The sequence below is a fragment of the Vespa crabro genome, chromosome 7 (assembly GCF_910589235.1).
Source record: "Vespa crabro chromosome 7, iyVesCrab1.2, whole genome shotgun sequence".
Lineage (NCBI taxonomy): Eukaryota > Metazoa > Arthropoda > Insecta > Hymenoptera > Vespidae > Vespa > Vespa crabro.
The window spans coordinates 4310720-4324196 of NC_060961.1; the positions used below are offsets into that span (position 1 = coordinate 4310720).

The 13477-nt window shown below is 40.2% G+C and overlaps 1 protein-coding gene and 1 long non-coding RNA gene across 5 annotated transcripts in view; one reads left to right on the top strand and one right to left on the bottom strand.

The window, feature by feature from the left end:
• Window positions 1-13477, top strand: part of LOC124425716 (phosphatidylinositol 3-kinase regulatory subunit alpha) — a 40158-nt gene that overhangs the window by 12643 nt on the left and 14038 nt on the right. For 3 of the 4 annotated variants that reach the window (XM_046966454.1, XM_046966452.1, XM_046966453.1), the window contains 2 exons: window positions 7566-7675; window positions 10793-10927. In XM_046966454.1, coding sequence (XP_046822410.1) covers window positions 7566-7675; window positions 10793-10927 — 245 coding nt within the window. Of the gene's footprint in view, window positions 1-3851; window positions 4009-4149; window positions 7676-10792; window positions 10928-13477 lie in introns of those variants that run through there. The other variant, XM_046966451.1, reaches the window with a different exon arrangement.
• On the bottom strand, window positions 35-3649 carry LOC124425718. The gene is made up of 2 exons (XR_006942562.1): window positions 3514-3649; window positions 35-1829 (listed from the first exon to the last, which is right to left on the bottom strand). It is a non-coding gene; the product is annotated as an uncharacterized LOC124425718 (long non-coding RNA).

The following is a 13477-nucleotide window of genomic DNA, read 5'->3' on the forward strand; positions in this document are numbered from 1 at the left end:
GAAATTTATTTTGAATAATAAAAAAATTCTTCTGTGAATGAAAAAAGAAAAATCTTTATTTTATATTTATAGTAATAAAGCTCAGTCAGGGATCCAATTTTGAACATCAAAATCGCATTTTATATAAATCCAAATGTCGCTATCGTATATATAGAGTAATATCGATTGCTATAAGACAGAAATGGAGCTTTAATATAAATGTGGAAACGAAAAGTTGGAAATAAAATGGAAAGGGCTATCACGCCATTTGATATTATTGCATTTTATCGTACGAAAGGTATCTTTTTCTCACTATCATTGTAAAAAAGCAATAGACGAAAGTATTGCAAGGAGAAAGATACGAGCGTTTAAACGACTTCACGCTAACCGCTTTCTCTGTCTTTTCGTGGATCTATAAAAGCAGCTTTGCTGCTATACTTCTCGCACGTGAAGAGGTATCCTTTATATACCAAGATTGTGTGCTGTTTAAGTAGCGGAGAAAAACGATTACGGCATAATATATGATCATTTCTACACGTACCACAGAATACGGCCAATTTTCTATAACCAAAAATCAAAGTTACGTATCTGTTTTCTTACATTGTTACCCACACTGACAAAGTTATATATGACGTATTTTCTTGGAAGATTAACAATGTCTATCTATTCTGTATGTCCGCACACAACCGAAATTTATTGTTTATTTTATCTAAAAATAAATAAGTAACGTTTATTTTGAAAGTGACGCAAAACAAAACTCATGGTCGTTTTGATTAGAAATCTAGGTAATATTTTTATTTAAAAATCATTTAAATCTTAAATTCGTTTTATTTTACAAACTGTATCGTGTAAGAGGATAGAAAAATATTTATGAGGAACAACTAATGCAATATGCTTTAAGTAACTTGAGGGTCACAATACCATATAGTAGTACCATATACACATTTATGAATATTTTCTAGAGTTTCGATAAATAAGAAGAAAAAAAAGAAAGAAAAAAAAAAGAACAAAGAAAGAAAGAAAGAAAGAAAGAAAGTTGAACAACGGCGATAGCACAGGGCGACGCGTGTCTGCGGTAGCGGGACTGTGACCTTGAACAGGAAGCTCTCCCGGTAGTACGCATGCGTGCGACTAGATTCGATCATCCCACGTTCGCGGACCCTTTCCATGATCTCTCAACCCCGTTGCCGAGCGCGCTATACGTTGGAAAGCCGCTTTTCACTTTCACGTCCCTTCCTTTAAGCCGACCCTTAAACGATCCACACGCCATTGAATTTCGTTGGCTAGAAAACTTCTTCTTCTTCTTCTTCTTCTTCTTCTGCTGCTGCTTCCTCGACGACTTTGGCGTCGTCGTTGACGTCAACTACGACAATAACAAGGATGATGACGATGACGTCTCGTACGTGCACGCGAGACGAAAAGGGTGAAGCGAATTCTCTTCGGGAAGAGAGCACTTTACGATAAGAGCGAAGAGAGTAAAAGGCTCGATCGTAAAAGAACTCGCACCTGCGCCACTGCCGGTATATTAACGACTGCCGTTGAGCTAAGGGAAACGACGGAAAGGAATACCGTGGAAGCGATTTTCCGCGTAGAAAATACTCCTTGAGACACGCCGATGATGTCTCGTCTTTCTCCTCGTTTAAACGTTGCATTTAAAATCGGCCACTTAGAGTAAACGGCGATGCTGCATATACTACGTATGTACTTTTTTCAAGTATAGGCGAGTACACTTTTTAGTCCGTAAAAATAGTCTTCCTTCGAGGTTCCTATCTTTTTCTTTGTTCGGATGTTCTTGGTTGTTCGGATGTTCTTGGACGTCGACGGGAAGCATCGTTTCCGATATCGCCTTTCTAAAAACATTTTTTATCGATCAACAAGGGGATTTAGGTATTGACGATTGCACCAATTGAAATTGAATTTCTTTTTTTTTTTTTTTTTTTTTAGATCATACGAATCTATTGAGCTTTTTATCTCCCTCTTTGTCTTTCTCTTTTTTCTTTTCCTTTCTTTTCTTTTCTTTTTTCTAGAAACATTTTGAATTTCCCGCGGCGAACGAATCGCCGTTGATATTATCGATGGATATCTCAATCTGTCGACCTTTGACACGAACGAAATCTTTTCGGCGATTGAACGAAGTCACAAAGATTACATTTATCAATTCAATTCAAAAACTACGACAGACGCCACCGCGTAAAAAAGATTTGTTCCTTTCTCCTTCTCTTCTCCCAAGTTTCTTGCGTTTTCTCGGACAAAGATCTCCCACGACTATACGTAAGAAACATTAACTGAACGATGTTGATCGTCGTTAAATCCTTTATATATATATATATATATAAATGATTTTAAAAGAATCATAAATCGAAGATTATCATTAAATCATCGATGCTAGGGCTGTAACTCTTATCCGTTTCTCTTTCTTTGGCTCTTTTTTTTTGTCTTTTTTTTTTTTTGCTGGTAGTTTCGATCGTTCGGTCGTTGTAGGGAGATATACTCTTGTAGAGAGTTATACATACGAAGGGAAAGAATGGATCGGGTGAGGAAGGGTAAGAAGAGAAAGGCGAGGCACCGAGTTGAACCGACACGGCCCTGGCTCGTAGCGTTAAAGGCCACGAAAAGGGCCGAGCGTCAGCGGAAAGGGCCGAAGCCGTGCGCCGACGATCGAGCAGGAGGTTCGGCTCGTCGGCGAGAGAGCCGCCGTGACTGCCGCTGGCTCCGGCAATGGCTATTGACCGAACTTGGCAGACCGGCCGGTCAGCTGTGCACCGTGCCACTGTCGTCGTCGTTATTAGAACAAAAGTGGATATATTCCATTAAAGAAATACACGTCCTCTTAAGAGGTATATCACCTCGTTATCTTTCTACGAAAAAGAAATCGACCAGAAGTCGCTCAAGAGGAAAAGGAGAAGGAAGAGGAGAAGAAAGAGGAGGAGGAGGAGGAGGAGGAGGAGGAGGTGGTGGAGGAGGAGGAACCGTTGAGGAAGACGCTGAATGTGATCTTCCTTAAAACGAGAAGATTATCGCCCTCGGATATTATATTGGTAGCTCGTACGACCGAACGACAACTTTACGAGGAAGTAAAAAGAATTCGAGTGCGAGACTTTCTTTTTCTTCTTTTCTCCCTTATTTCTTTTTCTTTTTCCTTTTCTTTTATTTTCTTTTTTTTTCTTTTTTCTGTTCAAAAAATAAAACACAAAAGAAACGAAGAAAGAAAGACAGTCTGTGCGTCGTGATCGTGACTACGAGAATAGCCGAAGCTTCATCGAAAGAGTTTGAAGACGGCGAGAACGACGACTTCGGAGCAGCCGCTGAGGAAAAGAGATCGAGCGCAAGTATAGCATAAAAAGAGAGATAGATAGATAGATAGAGAGAGAGAGAGAGAGAGAGAGAGAGATAGTGACGGGGAGAAAGAGAGAGAGAGATAGAGATAGATAGAGAGAGAGAGAGAGAGAGAGAGAAAGAAAGAAAGAAAGAAAGAAAGAAAGAAAGAGACAGATAGGCAGAGAAAGATAGAGAGGCGATCGTCATTGCACATACGAGCGAGTAACGACTGTGTGCACAGCTCGTGCGTGCAGGTGTGCGGGACAAAAAGTGCATTGCCCAGTGGACTTTTCCATCCGGTGGCTCACGAACTGTATGTAGTCTTCGCGCCGGCGTTTTCGTCCACGAGACGAGAGAGCACGCGAACGACGAGAGGACGGTGACGAGAAACGACGTTCGAGGGAGGAGGAGGAGGAGGAGGAGGAGGAGGAAGGTGAAAAGTAGGGAGACACTCGTTTGGTAACCGCGCTCCTCTCGCGCCGGAAGGAGAATCGAGGAGGTTCTGTTGGAGGAGGAGGTGGAGGAGGAGGAAGAGGAGGAGGAGGAGGAGGAGGACGAAGAACGAAGAGTAGTAGGGGATATATCGTATCCCTCGTGTGGCCTCGTCGAAAATCGAAGAACGACGACGGTGTGGAATCGATGTGGATAGTCTCGATTATCGGCGAACGTTTTAACGAAGAAAATTAATAGAAGAGAGTGAGAAAAAAGACGGTAAAAAGTCATCTATTTCTTTTTTCTTTTTCTTTTTCTTCTTTTCCTTTCTATTCTTTCTTTTTTCTTTTCTTTTTTCTTACCCCCGCCCCCCTCCCCCCCTTTCTTTTTTGCTACAACATCTCTACGTGAAAACTTTAGACGTACGAAAAGAAGAGCACGGAGGAGAAAAGTGAAAGAGGGAGATATAAAATCGTCCGACGTTGTGAGTTCTACATTATCGACGAGGTAGTGGAGGGAGAAGAAGGAAACGGATTCGTCGGTAAAACAGTGTCACGCGCGCTGCCACGGAGGAAGGACGGAAGACGAACGGAGGCTTTTGTGGGAGCCGGTCGTAACCGAGACCAGTCGCGAATACGCGCTTAACGTGATAACGACTAGACTCGTCTTTGCTGCGCGTGACTTTACTTTTTTTTCTTCTTTTTTGAAATCTCAGTCCGATCGAATACGAATACTAATAATAATAATAATAATAATAATAATAAGAAAAAGAAGATCGTTGATCGTTCCTTCATTTTTTTTTATCACGCGAAGAAAAAAAGTGAAAAGAAAAAAAAAGGAAAAAGAAAAAAAAAGAAAGAAGAAGAAGAAGAAGAAGAAGAAGAAGAAGAAGATAATAAGAGAAAAGAAGTGGCTAAAAGAAGATTGGATCGAAGGTCTTGCTTCGGGCACTTGAGTCGACGGAAACGATATATTCTCTCGCCGGCTACACGGAAGCACGTTTCGTTTGAGGAATTCGTCCGCTAGGCCAACGTGACCAAGGGAATTTTATAAACGCCGTTCGTAGTACAAGAATACACGAGTGCATAGATAAAGAAAGAAAGAAAAGAAGGAAGGAAGGAAGGAAGGAAGGAAGTAAGGAAGTAAGGAAGGAAGAAAAGAAAAGGAAGGGAAGAAAGAAAAGGAATAAAGAAAGAAATCAGAGAAGAGAAATAAAAAACGGAATCGTCCAAACTCGTCCGCGCTTTATTTAAGGAGAGAAGATTACTGGCGATAGATCGGTCTCTTCTCTAGTGGCAGAGCGATCGCGTTCGCGTGGAGCAGCGTATGAGATCGAGAGGAACACGAGAAGAAGCGCCCTCGTCTCGTGGTGATTCGTGCCGATCGAAGAAGAAGAGAGAGCGAGTACAGAGAGAGAGAGAGAGAGGTAGAGAGAGAAAGAGAAAGAGAAAAGACGATAAGAGAAGGAGAGGATCCTTCGACGATTTTGAATCGCGTTCGATAAGCCACGAGGATCACTCTTTCTCTCTCTCTCTCTGTCTCTCTCTCTCTCTCTTTCTCTCTCTCTCTCTCTCTCTCTCCCCCTTGGTTTCTTGGCGCTACGTGTGTGCTCGTGGGACTACGTTGAAAATCGCTCGGTGTCGTTGCTTGACGGAACCGGTTTCGTTCGGCTCGGCGAATCTCGGCGTTTATACAAAGGTCGTGTGTGCTCGCTCGTGAGAGAGCGGTAGGAGTGAGATTTATGGAAAACGAATTTACACGAGGTCACACCCACGGGAGCGGCTCTCTTTCGTTCTCTCTCTCTCTCTCTCTCTCTCTCTCTCGTTCACTCTTTTTCTCTCTCTTCTCTTCTGTTCTCTTCTCTCTCTCTCGGTCTCTTTCTTTCCTCTTTCTACGTTGGTACGTCTATTTCCACTTCTCTTTATTAATAATAACGACGGCGCTAACGCAACGCCGACGGTAAAACGGCGGCGCCGTGCGACCGTGTGGGTGCCTTGAGAGGTAGAATTGGCTGAGGTTGAAGGAACCGAAGGAAAAAAAGACGGAAGGATAACGAGGACGGAGGTGTCCTTCGGAGCACGGAAAAGAACAAAAGAGAATAGAGAGAGGGAGAGAGAAAAAGAGAGAGAGAGAGAGAGAGAGGAAAAGAGAAAGAGAGAGAGAGAGAGAGAGAGAGAGAGAGAAAGAGAGAGAAATATTAAACTTTGAGAAAGAATCGACGTACTCTCTTGGTACAGCAGTGATATACCCGTCGGGAAGAATCCAAAGAAGATTTGTCTTGAATCGTTATGAGGCTGATGTGTCCCTCGCTAGAATCGAAAAAGATACGATCTCGTAAAGCAAGAATGTTCGAAAGGAGATGGACGTAGCACCGATGGATTACGTCGTAGTCTCTCGAACGGACTTACCACTTGCACTATTTTTCAAGGAGAAAAGAAAACGATAGGAGTGAGAGCGAGATGGCCGAATTCGAAGAAAGCAAAACTTTCCTGTTCGAGTGGAAAGAACGGAGAGATTGCTTGCTTACGATAGAGCTTTACGAGACCTAGTCCCTGCTGGTATACTCTTCTGATAGTTGCGAGGTGTTAAAGAAGAGGTTTGAAGAAAAAGAAGTGGAAGAGGAAAAAGATAGGGGAGAGATAGGGTGAGAGAGAGAGAGAGAGAGAGAGAGAGAGAGAGAAAAAGAGATAGAGATAGAGATAGAGAGCCTTGATGATCTCGAGTAACTTTGACGATGAAGCGAGCGACGAGCGCAACCGCGGCCTGCGCCTCGCAGGTACAACAACCGGTGGCCGCTCTTCAGGGGAAGATACATGATCTTCTCCTTAACCCATTGAATGCTCGTACGGAGGAAGAAGCGACGTTATTCAAGAGTATTGGCGGTGTGAAATCGTCAGTTTCAGCGTCATCGTCATCTACGACGGTGACGTCGAAGGATGAAGCAAAAACAAAGTCCTCGGCCATGCCACGGCTGTTGGCCGTTGATTCGGACAATTATATGCTTAGGAAAGGTGCGGGGACTATTAACGGAGTCTCCTCGTCTAACGCAACAACGATGACAGCCCCTACGACGACGACGTCGACAATGTCATCGTCCATCGAAGCCGTCGGCTGTTCTCGAGTAGCGCGAGCTTTTCTGGCAAACGCACCTACGAACGGCACTTATACCGATTTGCAGATGCACTCGATTCTTGGTTATAACAATAACGAGACGAGACAACAACAACAGCAACAACAGCAGCAACAACAACAACAACAACAACAACAGCAGCAGCAACAGCAACAGCAACAGCAGCAATCATACGAGCCGAGAATCAAACCAACAGTAGCGACTTCTTCTAGCACGAATCAATTTACTGCACAGAGGTGGTTAGCGAGTCATTTACAGGCCCAACCGCGTTGCCTGTTGAACAATTCCAATAATGGCAACAACAAATCGGATTCTCCACAGCAGCAACAGTTTTTGCGTGCATTTAATGACGAGAAACGCGAGAACGAGACCGAGATCGATAACAGGTCGCGTTTACCCTGTTGTGCCCGAGTGTTTTCCTTTCATCGATATGTCTGTAGGTGTAACGATGCTGCTGTTACCTCGCAGCAACAACATCAGTTGAGTAAAGAATCGTGGGAGATCGAAAGCCCTGTCGTAGATTCGAATTGGATTGAGAACGATGCGATTGTTGGATCTAATTCATCCGTCGATAAAGCTATCCGCTCGTTAAAGGGCAAAAGCGCGTGTAGTACCCTCGAGGCGCGGACGTTCGCTGCCTCGAGGGTGCCTGCTGGTGGAAGATTGTCCGCGTGTTGCTGCATGTGTGCTTCGCTCTGTCCCGCAGACTGCCGCGCGTGCTTCCACATCGTCTGCTCGGTCTACAGCGGACAGCACTTGTGCCAATGGAGTAACAAGGGTCACGCGCTACCCGGCCAGATTTTTTATGAGGACAAGGTCAGTATATCAGTATTTTATCTAACGCACTCTTGCCCTTTTTAACACTTTCAGTATCAATAAACAATATATTACATCTTCATTTGTAAGTTTTTACATTAAAATGCGATCATTTAAATTTTATATTTTTCTGATTCTTTTTTTTTCTTTTTTTTTTCTTTTTTCTTTTTTTCTCTTTTTTTTTTTTTTTTTTTTTTTTTTATGAATGTCTCATAGAAAAGTCATAGTTCATCGGAAGAATAATTTTAATGCCAGGAAACAATTTTTTTTCTTTTGTTTTTTTCTGTTTTTTTTTCCTTCTTTTTTTTTTCTTTTTTTTTTTTTTTTGATATTATTATTGACACTTAAGAAATAACGCTTGATATTTAAATTATTTAAAAAATAATTGTATTGTTTGCTGTATCAAAATTCTACTCAAAGGGTTAAAAATCCTATCGACCAAAAAGCCTCTCAAACTCAATGCTCAAGAAAGCGTAATAATTCGAACGCCTTATTGTTTTCGCAACAATTCGATTCGCACAGTGGATAAAAAAGAGAACTTCAAATTCATCTCCTCGCTATATCTTCTCTCTCTCTTTCTTTTTCTCTCTCTCTTTCTCTCTCTCTCGCTCTCGCTCTCGCTCGCTCTCATTGCTATCAACTGCCCATTGTTTCGTCTATCTTATCAGGGATAAGTACGGATCGAAGAAAATAATGTCTTAACTAAATCGTTAATGTCTTAATTAAGTCGCTCAGAATCGAACGATACTTTCGAGCGATCATTTTCGCAAACATTAAATAGTTCTTAAATTTTTTGAAATCATTATTTTTTCGATTACTTGCACTCATATAAATATCTGAAGATATGTAGATTAATAGATAGATTCATTGAATTTTGGGATAGGAACATCACGCGATAGATAATATATATATATATATTACATGCAAAGAAACTGTTAACAACTACAATGATTATGAGTTAGACATTTTTGAATGGAAAACAATTCTTTCGTCATAATAATAATTATATAAAGTAATGAAATGAATAGATAGAATATATCCAGATATTACATGAATCCTCACATATATAATAATGGATTATTGAAGTTGAAACTTGAGAAAGAGAGAGAGGAGAGAGAGAGAGAGTGAGAGGAAGGGAGAGAGAGAGAGAGAGAGAGAGAGAGAGAAAGAGAGAGAGAGGAAGAGAAACAAAAGAGAGAAATTATCAGTGGCAAGTGAATCGAGCGATTTGCATGATTATGGGTCTATTTTAGTTAGTGACGAAAACCCACCTCAACGTTAGGCCCCCCTCGATTCCTAAGCCGGTTTTAATACGTTCTCAGACATATAAGCGACATTTTGTTATTAGAGCGAAACCTGCTTGAGCCCGATGGCGTAACGACCTAAATCTATCTGGGTAAAAGCGAAGTGCCGAGGAAATAACGCCGACGCCTTTTTAATCGGCTGTGATCACGAGTTTTTGCGATATATACCATCTATATGTATCATATAGAATCGATTTCAAAGGATAAATAAATAATATAAATACAATGAAAATATTCATTACAAATTATGGCTGATATCGTTGTTTGATGTATTGAACTATGATACACGAAATGGATTTGTAATATGTCTCGAATTTTTTTCAAGGAGATACAATTTTGTAAAAGAAAAGAAAAGAAAAAAAAAAAAAAGAAAAAAAAGGCATAATTCGAAAATAAAATTAAAATAACGTACACATTTTTTTTTTATGAATATTCATTGTTTTCAATTAAATACTAAAGTTGAATCTATATGTTAAATTATACTCTGTTTGAACTATAATAAAACATTTATATAAATGCGAAGTCGCGGTCAATGCGTTGGAAACGCGTTAATAGGCAAACTAGTAGAAGTTAAAAGACTCTTTCGGTGGAATCGATCGTTAAAATTTTATTGTGAAACATTCGTTTCGTTTATGTTGAAAAATGCGTCGGATGTAAAGAAATTTATGAAACGTTTCAATAAGAACCGCTATCACAGTTACGAAAAAGAGAAGATGAAAATGGACGATAAAATTTGGTGTTTTTCGAAGTGTAGTCATATCGAGAATTTTTTTTTTTTTTTTTTTGCGGATCTGAGATACGCGTAGAAATTTTTTTTTGCGTAAATTCACGTAGAAAATTTCAAGAAAATTGTCGCAAGTTTCTTTCCCGTTGCTGAGATACGAAGATATATAAGAATAAGAGGGAGACAGACAGAGAGAAAGAGAGAGAGAGAGAGAGAGAGAGAAAAGTAGAAGTAGAAGAAAAAGTAGAAGAATAAGAAGACATCGAATGTGTTATCTCGTTGGTGTCGTCACGATCATAGACTTAAGGTTACAAGAGAAGGTTACGTTTTCTTATTCTCTCTCTCTCTCTCTCTCTCTCTCTCTCTCTCTCTCTCTCTCTCTATTTCGCGCGCGAGATCGCGTGTTTTTTTTACGCATTCGATTAATCGAGTTTTCTCAATACTGTGCTCGCGCAATCGTACACACAGACATGTGCAAGTATATATCCAGGTACATGCGGATATGCATGTACTCTACGTACTCGATGTCTTTCACGTCGATGCTGCCACGGCAGCCTATACTTATCTAATCTGTCTTTGGTCGCATGGTGAACGTTTACGAACACGGTCTTCGTTTCGGTACGGATATACTTGTCGCATTATCTTTGGAATCGCGAAATAAGTTCAGAAGGTTAAAGGTGTATTTTCAAAATAATATGTAATTATGAATATGTACGAACTGTTAAATAAAGCGATTGATCGACGATGCATTTACTTGCTTTTATGTGCAGTCGATTTCAAGACAGTTCGTTTGTTTCGTCTTCGAGTTTTCATTTTCGATAATAAAACATTTCTATTGTGAATGGTGTTCTACTTCGATATAATTTTTTTTTGTTTTTTTTTTGGTTTTGTTTTGTTTTTTTTTGTTTTGTTTTGTTTTTTTCTTTTTTTTTTTTTTTTGTTTATTTCTGTCCCTTTCTCTCTTTCTCTCTATTGTTCACTGGAGCGAGACAACAAATCGGTTGTCCCTTTACGAACGATCGGATTTGGGTCGATCGCCATTGCAATTTAGTAGCTACTATATCTCAAGCTCTCTCATCTTTTTTATAGCCCGTCAGTGAATGGACATCGTTAGACGTACTCGAGTGGATGTCAGCGTTAAATCTCTACAGCTATGCGGACATTTTCAAATCGAAGGATATTAAAGGTAGCGATCTTCGTCATCTGGATCGAGATAAACTCATGGTAAGTCATATTATACGGATCCTATGATAATCGATAATATATACCTATATCAATATAATGATATTAATCCGCGTAGGGTACTCATAATGTTTAATAGCTTATTCCTGTTTTACATTGGTACGCGTATTTAACGATGCGAGAATATAAAAGTACATTAATGGAAGTTAAACGAGCGACCTAGAAAAATCAAGTGCATGATGGATGGCGAAGTGAGGGAGGAGGAAGGGTAGGAAAAAGAGGGGGTCGATCGACGTATTAGCAAAAATCGAAATTTCTTTGGTTGGTACGACAAAGGCGATGACCTCGAAGTGAAGAATATCTGGACGACGTTTTCCTTGGCCCGTTGGCCTTGTAATTGCCATGGAGCGTCTGCCTCGGACCATACGGAGGAGTCTTTATCGATTCTTTCTTTTCTCCATTTGCTTTTATTGCCTATCGCGCGTGCCTTATCTTTCTCTCTCTCTCTCTCTCTGTCTCTCTTTTCTCTTCTTTAATATTTACGTTACTCGATGGAATTCGTCCAACGGTCATTTTATTTAACTAAGAAACGAAAAGGAAAGAAAGAGGGCCGGGGGGAGGGAAAGAAAATTAATTGAAAAAAGAAAAAAGGAAAAAAAAGAAAGAAAAAGGAAAAAAAAAAGAAAAGAAAAAGAAAGAAGAAAAAAGAAGAAACAAAGTTGGGAGTCGGCGTCCACGTGACGTGGACGTAAATTAAAATCGAATGAATATTCCTAGTTGAGCTAGACGCTAGACGAGTTAGACACGCTTTACATAGAAAGCATATACATATGTATTCATCGCATCGGACGTTCTTCGACGTTCGTGCCACGATTCAGCTATAGATCGTACATATATACATTACGTATATACATACGTTCGTTCCTATCGTCGTCGACATTATCATAATCATAATGAGTCTCTCGCTTAGGTGGCTCCGAGGCTCATGCGGCCTTTCAAACTCCTCCGTATTGTGCGTGAAAAAAGGTTTACTCTCGGCGGTCTTACTGCTTCTACTTGGCCTATCGTCTCTCGTCTAATTAAGAGGAGGCAACTACTTACGGCAATTAAAGAAAGAAAGAAAGAAAGAATAGGAATTGAGTTGAAAATGAGAAAGGGGGGATTGAATTGGCGAATAGCGGAAAACCGAATTAACTGGAGGAGACCGAGCTTAGGAGGGATTAAAGAAGGAAAGCTAGGAACATTAATTAGAATGGCAAAAGTAGACAGGATAATTGGTATACTAATTAGCGCTATATTAGAAATTTCCTTCGAAACGTAAATTAGTGATAGAATGGCGATACCACCTATCGCGTTCGTCGTGCGATCAAGCGTCTTATTGTGTATAACACGCATGCGCTTTCTACTACGCGCACTGTTGTCTCTTGCTCGTAGAGCTGCCAACAGGAATCGTTACTTCGTCCAGGTAGATTAAAAGTGCGCTACGCGATCTTCATACTTGATTCGAGTCGCGAATCATTTCTCTCTCTCTCTCTCTCTCTCTCCCTATCTCTATCTTTCTCTTTCTCTTTCTTCGATAGTTCGCCGTCGATTTTGTAAGGTGGAATTTCTTTTTCTTTTTCTTTTCTTTTCTTTTTTTTTTTTTAGGGTTGAAAGATCGTCAGAGAAGAAGTTTTTCTTTTTTCCTTTTTTTTTATTTTTTTTTTATTTTTTTATTTTCATTGTTTCCTTTGACTTTTTCGTATTCTCGCATTGCAAGCAATGAAAGGATTTTGTAGGAACATGGAGAACAAGGACGAAATCGCCGGAACTTCTTTAGCAAGGCTCCGTCGCGTATAATAAGTATATTACAATGCTAATCGACTCGTAAAACTCGACGCGTGAGAATTTTTCCTTCTGTCTATGCGAGAATTCGCGCTAGTTCTTTGTGATTTTAAAGGAATTCTAAAATCGATCTACTCACTGTCGTAAAGAGTTATCGGTCGAAGATACGAGACCCTAAATCATCCGAGTGGTGTTATGTTTTTTAATACAACACTTGAAAAAACCCACCATGCGTCGTCTCAAACGAATATAAAACATTCTCGACTTTGCGTTCTCTTCTTTATTCCTGACTCTTTCTTTTGAGTCGAACTTTGTACGTAGACGTGCATACATAGTGACTATTCTTTTTTTTCTCTCTCTCTCTATCTATCTTTCTATCTCTCTCTCTCTCTCTCTCTCTCTCTCTCTCTCTCTCTTTTTCTTACTATACGTCGAGCGTAAAATAATATAACGCCGGCGTTAAATTTTATTGTTGTGCTCGCGCGCGAACGAATATGCGTAATATATCGATCCTTACTTTAGCCACGTCCAACTAATAATAGCGTTTGGCCCAGTGTTCGTTGTGTAGTGCCGAGAGAGAAAAAGATAGAAACAGAGAGGGAATCGTTCGCGGTAGCCGATTTATTTTAAAATAGCGCACGCGTACATCACGATTTATGCCGAAAATTGTAGCCATATCTTGGGGAAAAAAAAAAAAAAAAAAAAAAAAAAACCAAAAATTCAAACGAAAGTATTTTCCTGAGTTTAAGATTTCGTAATTGAAATGGA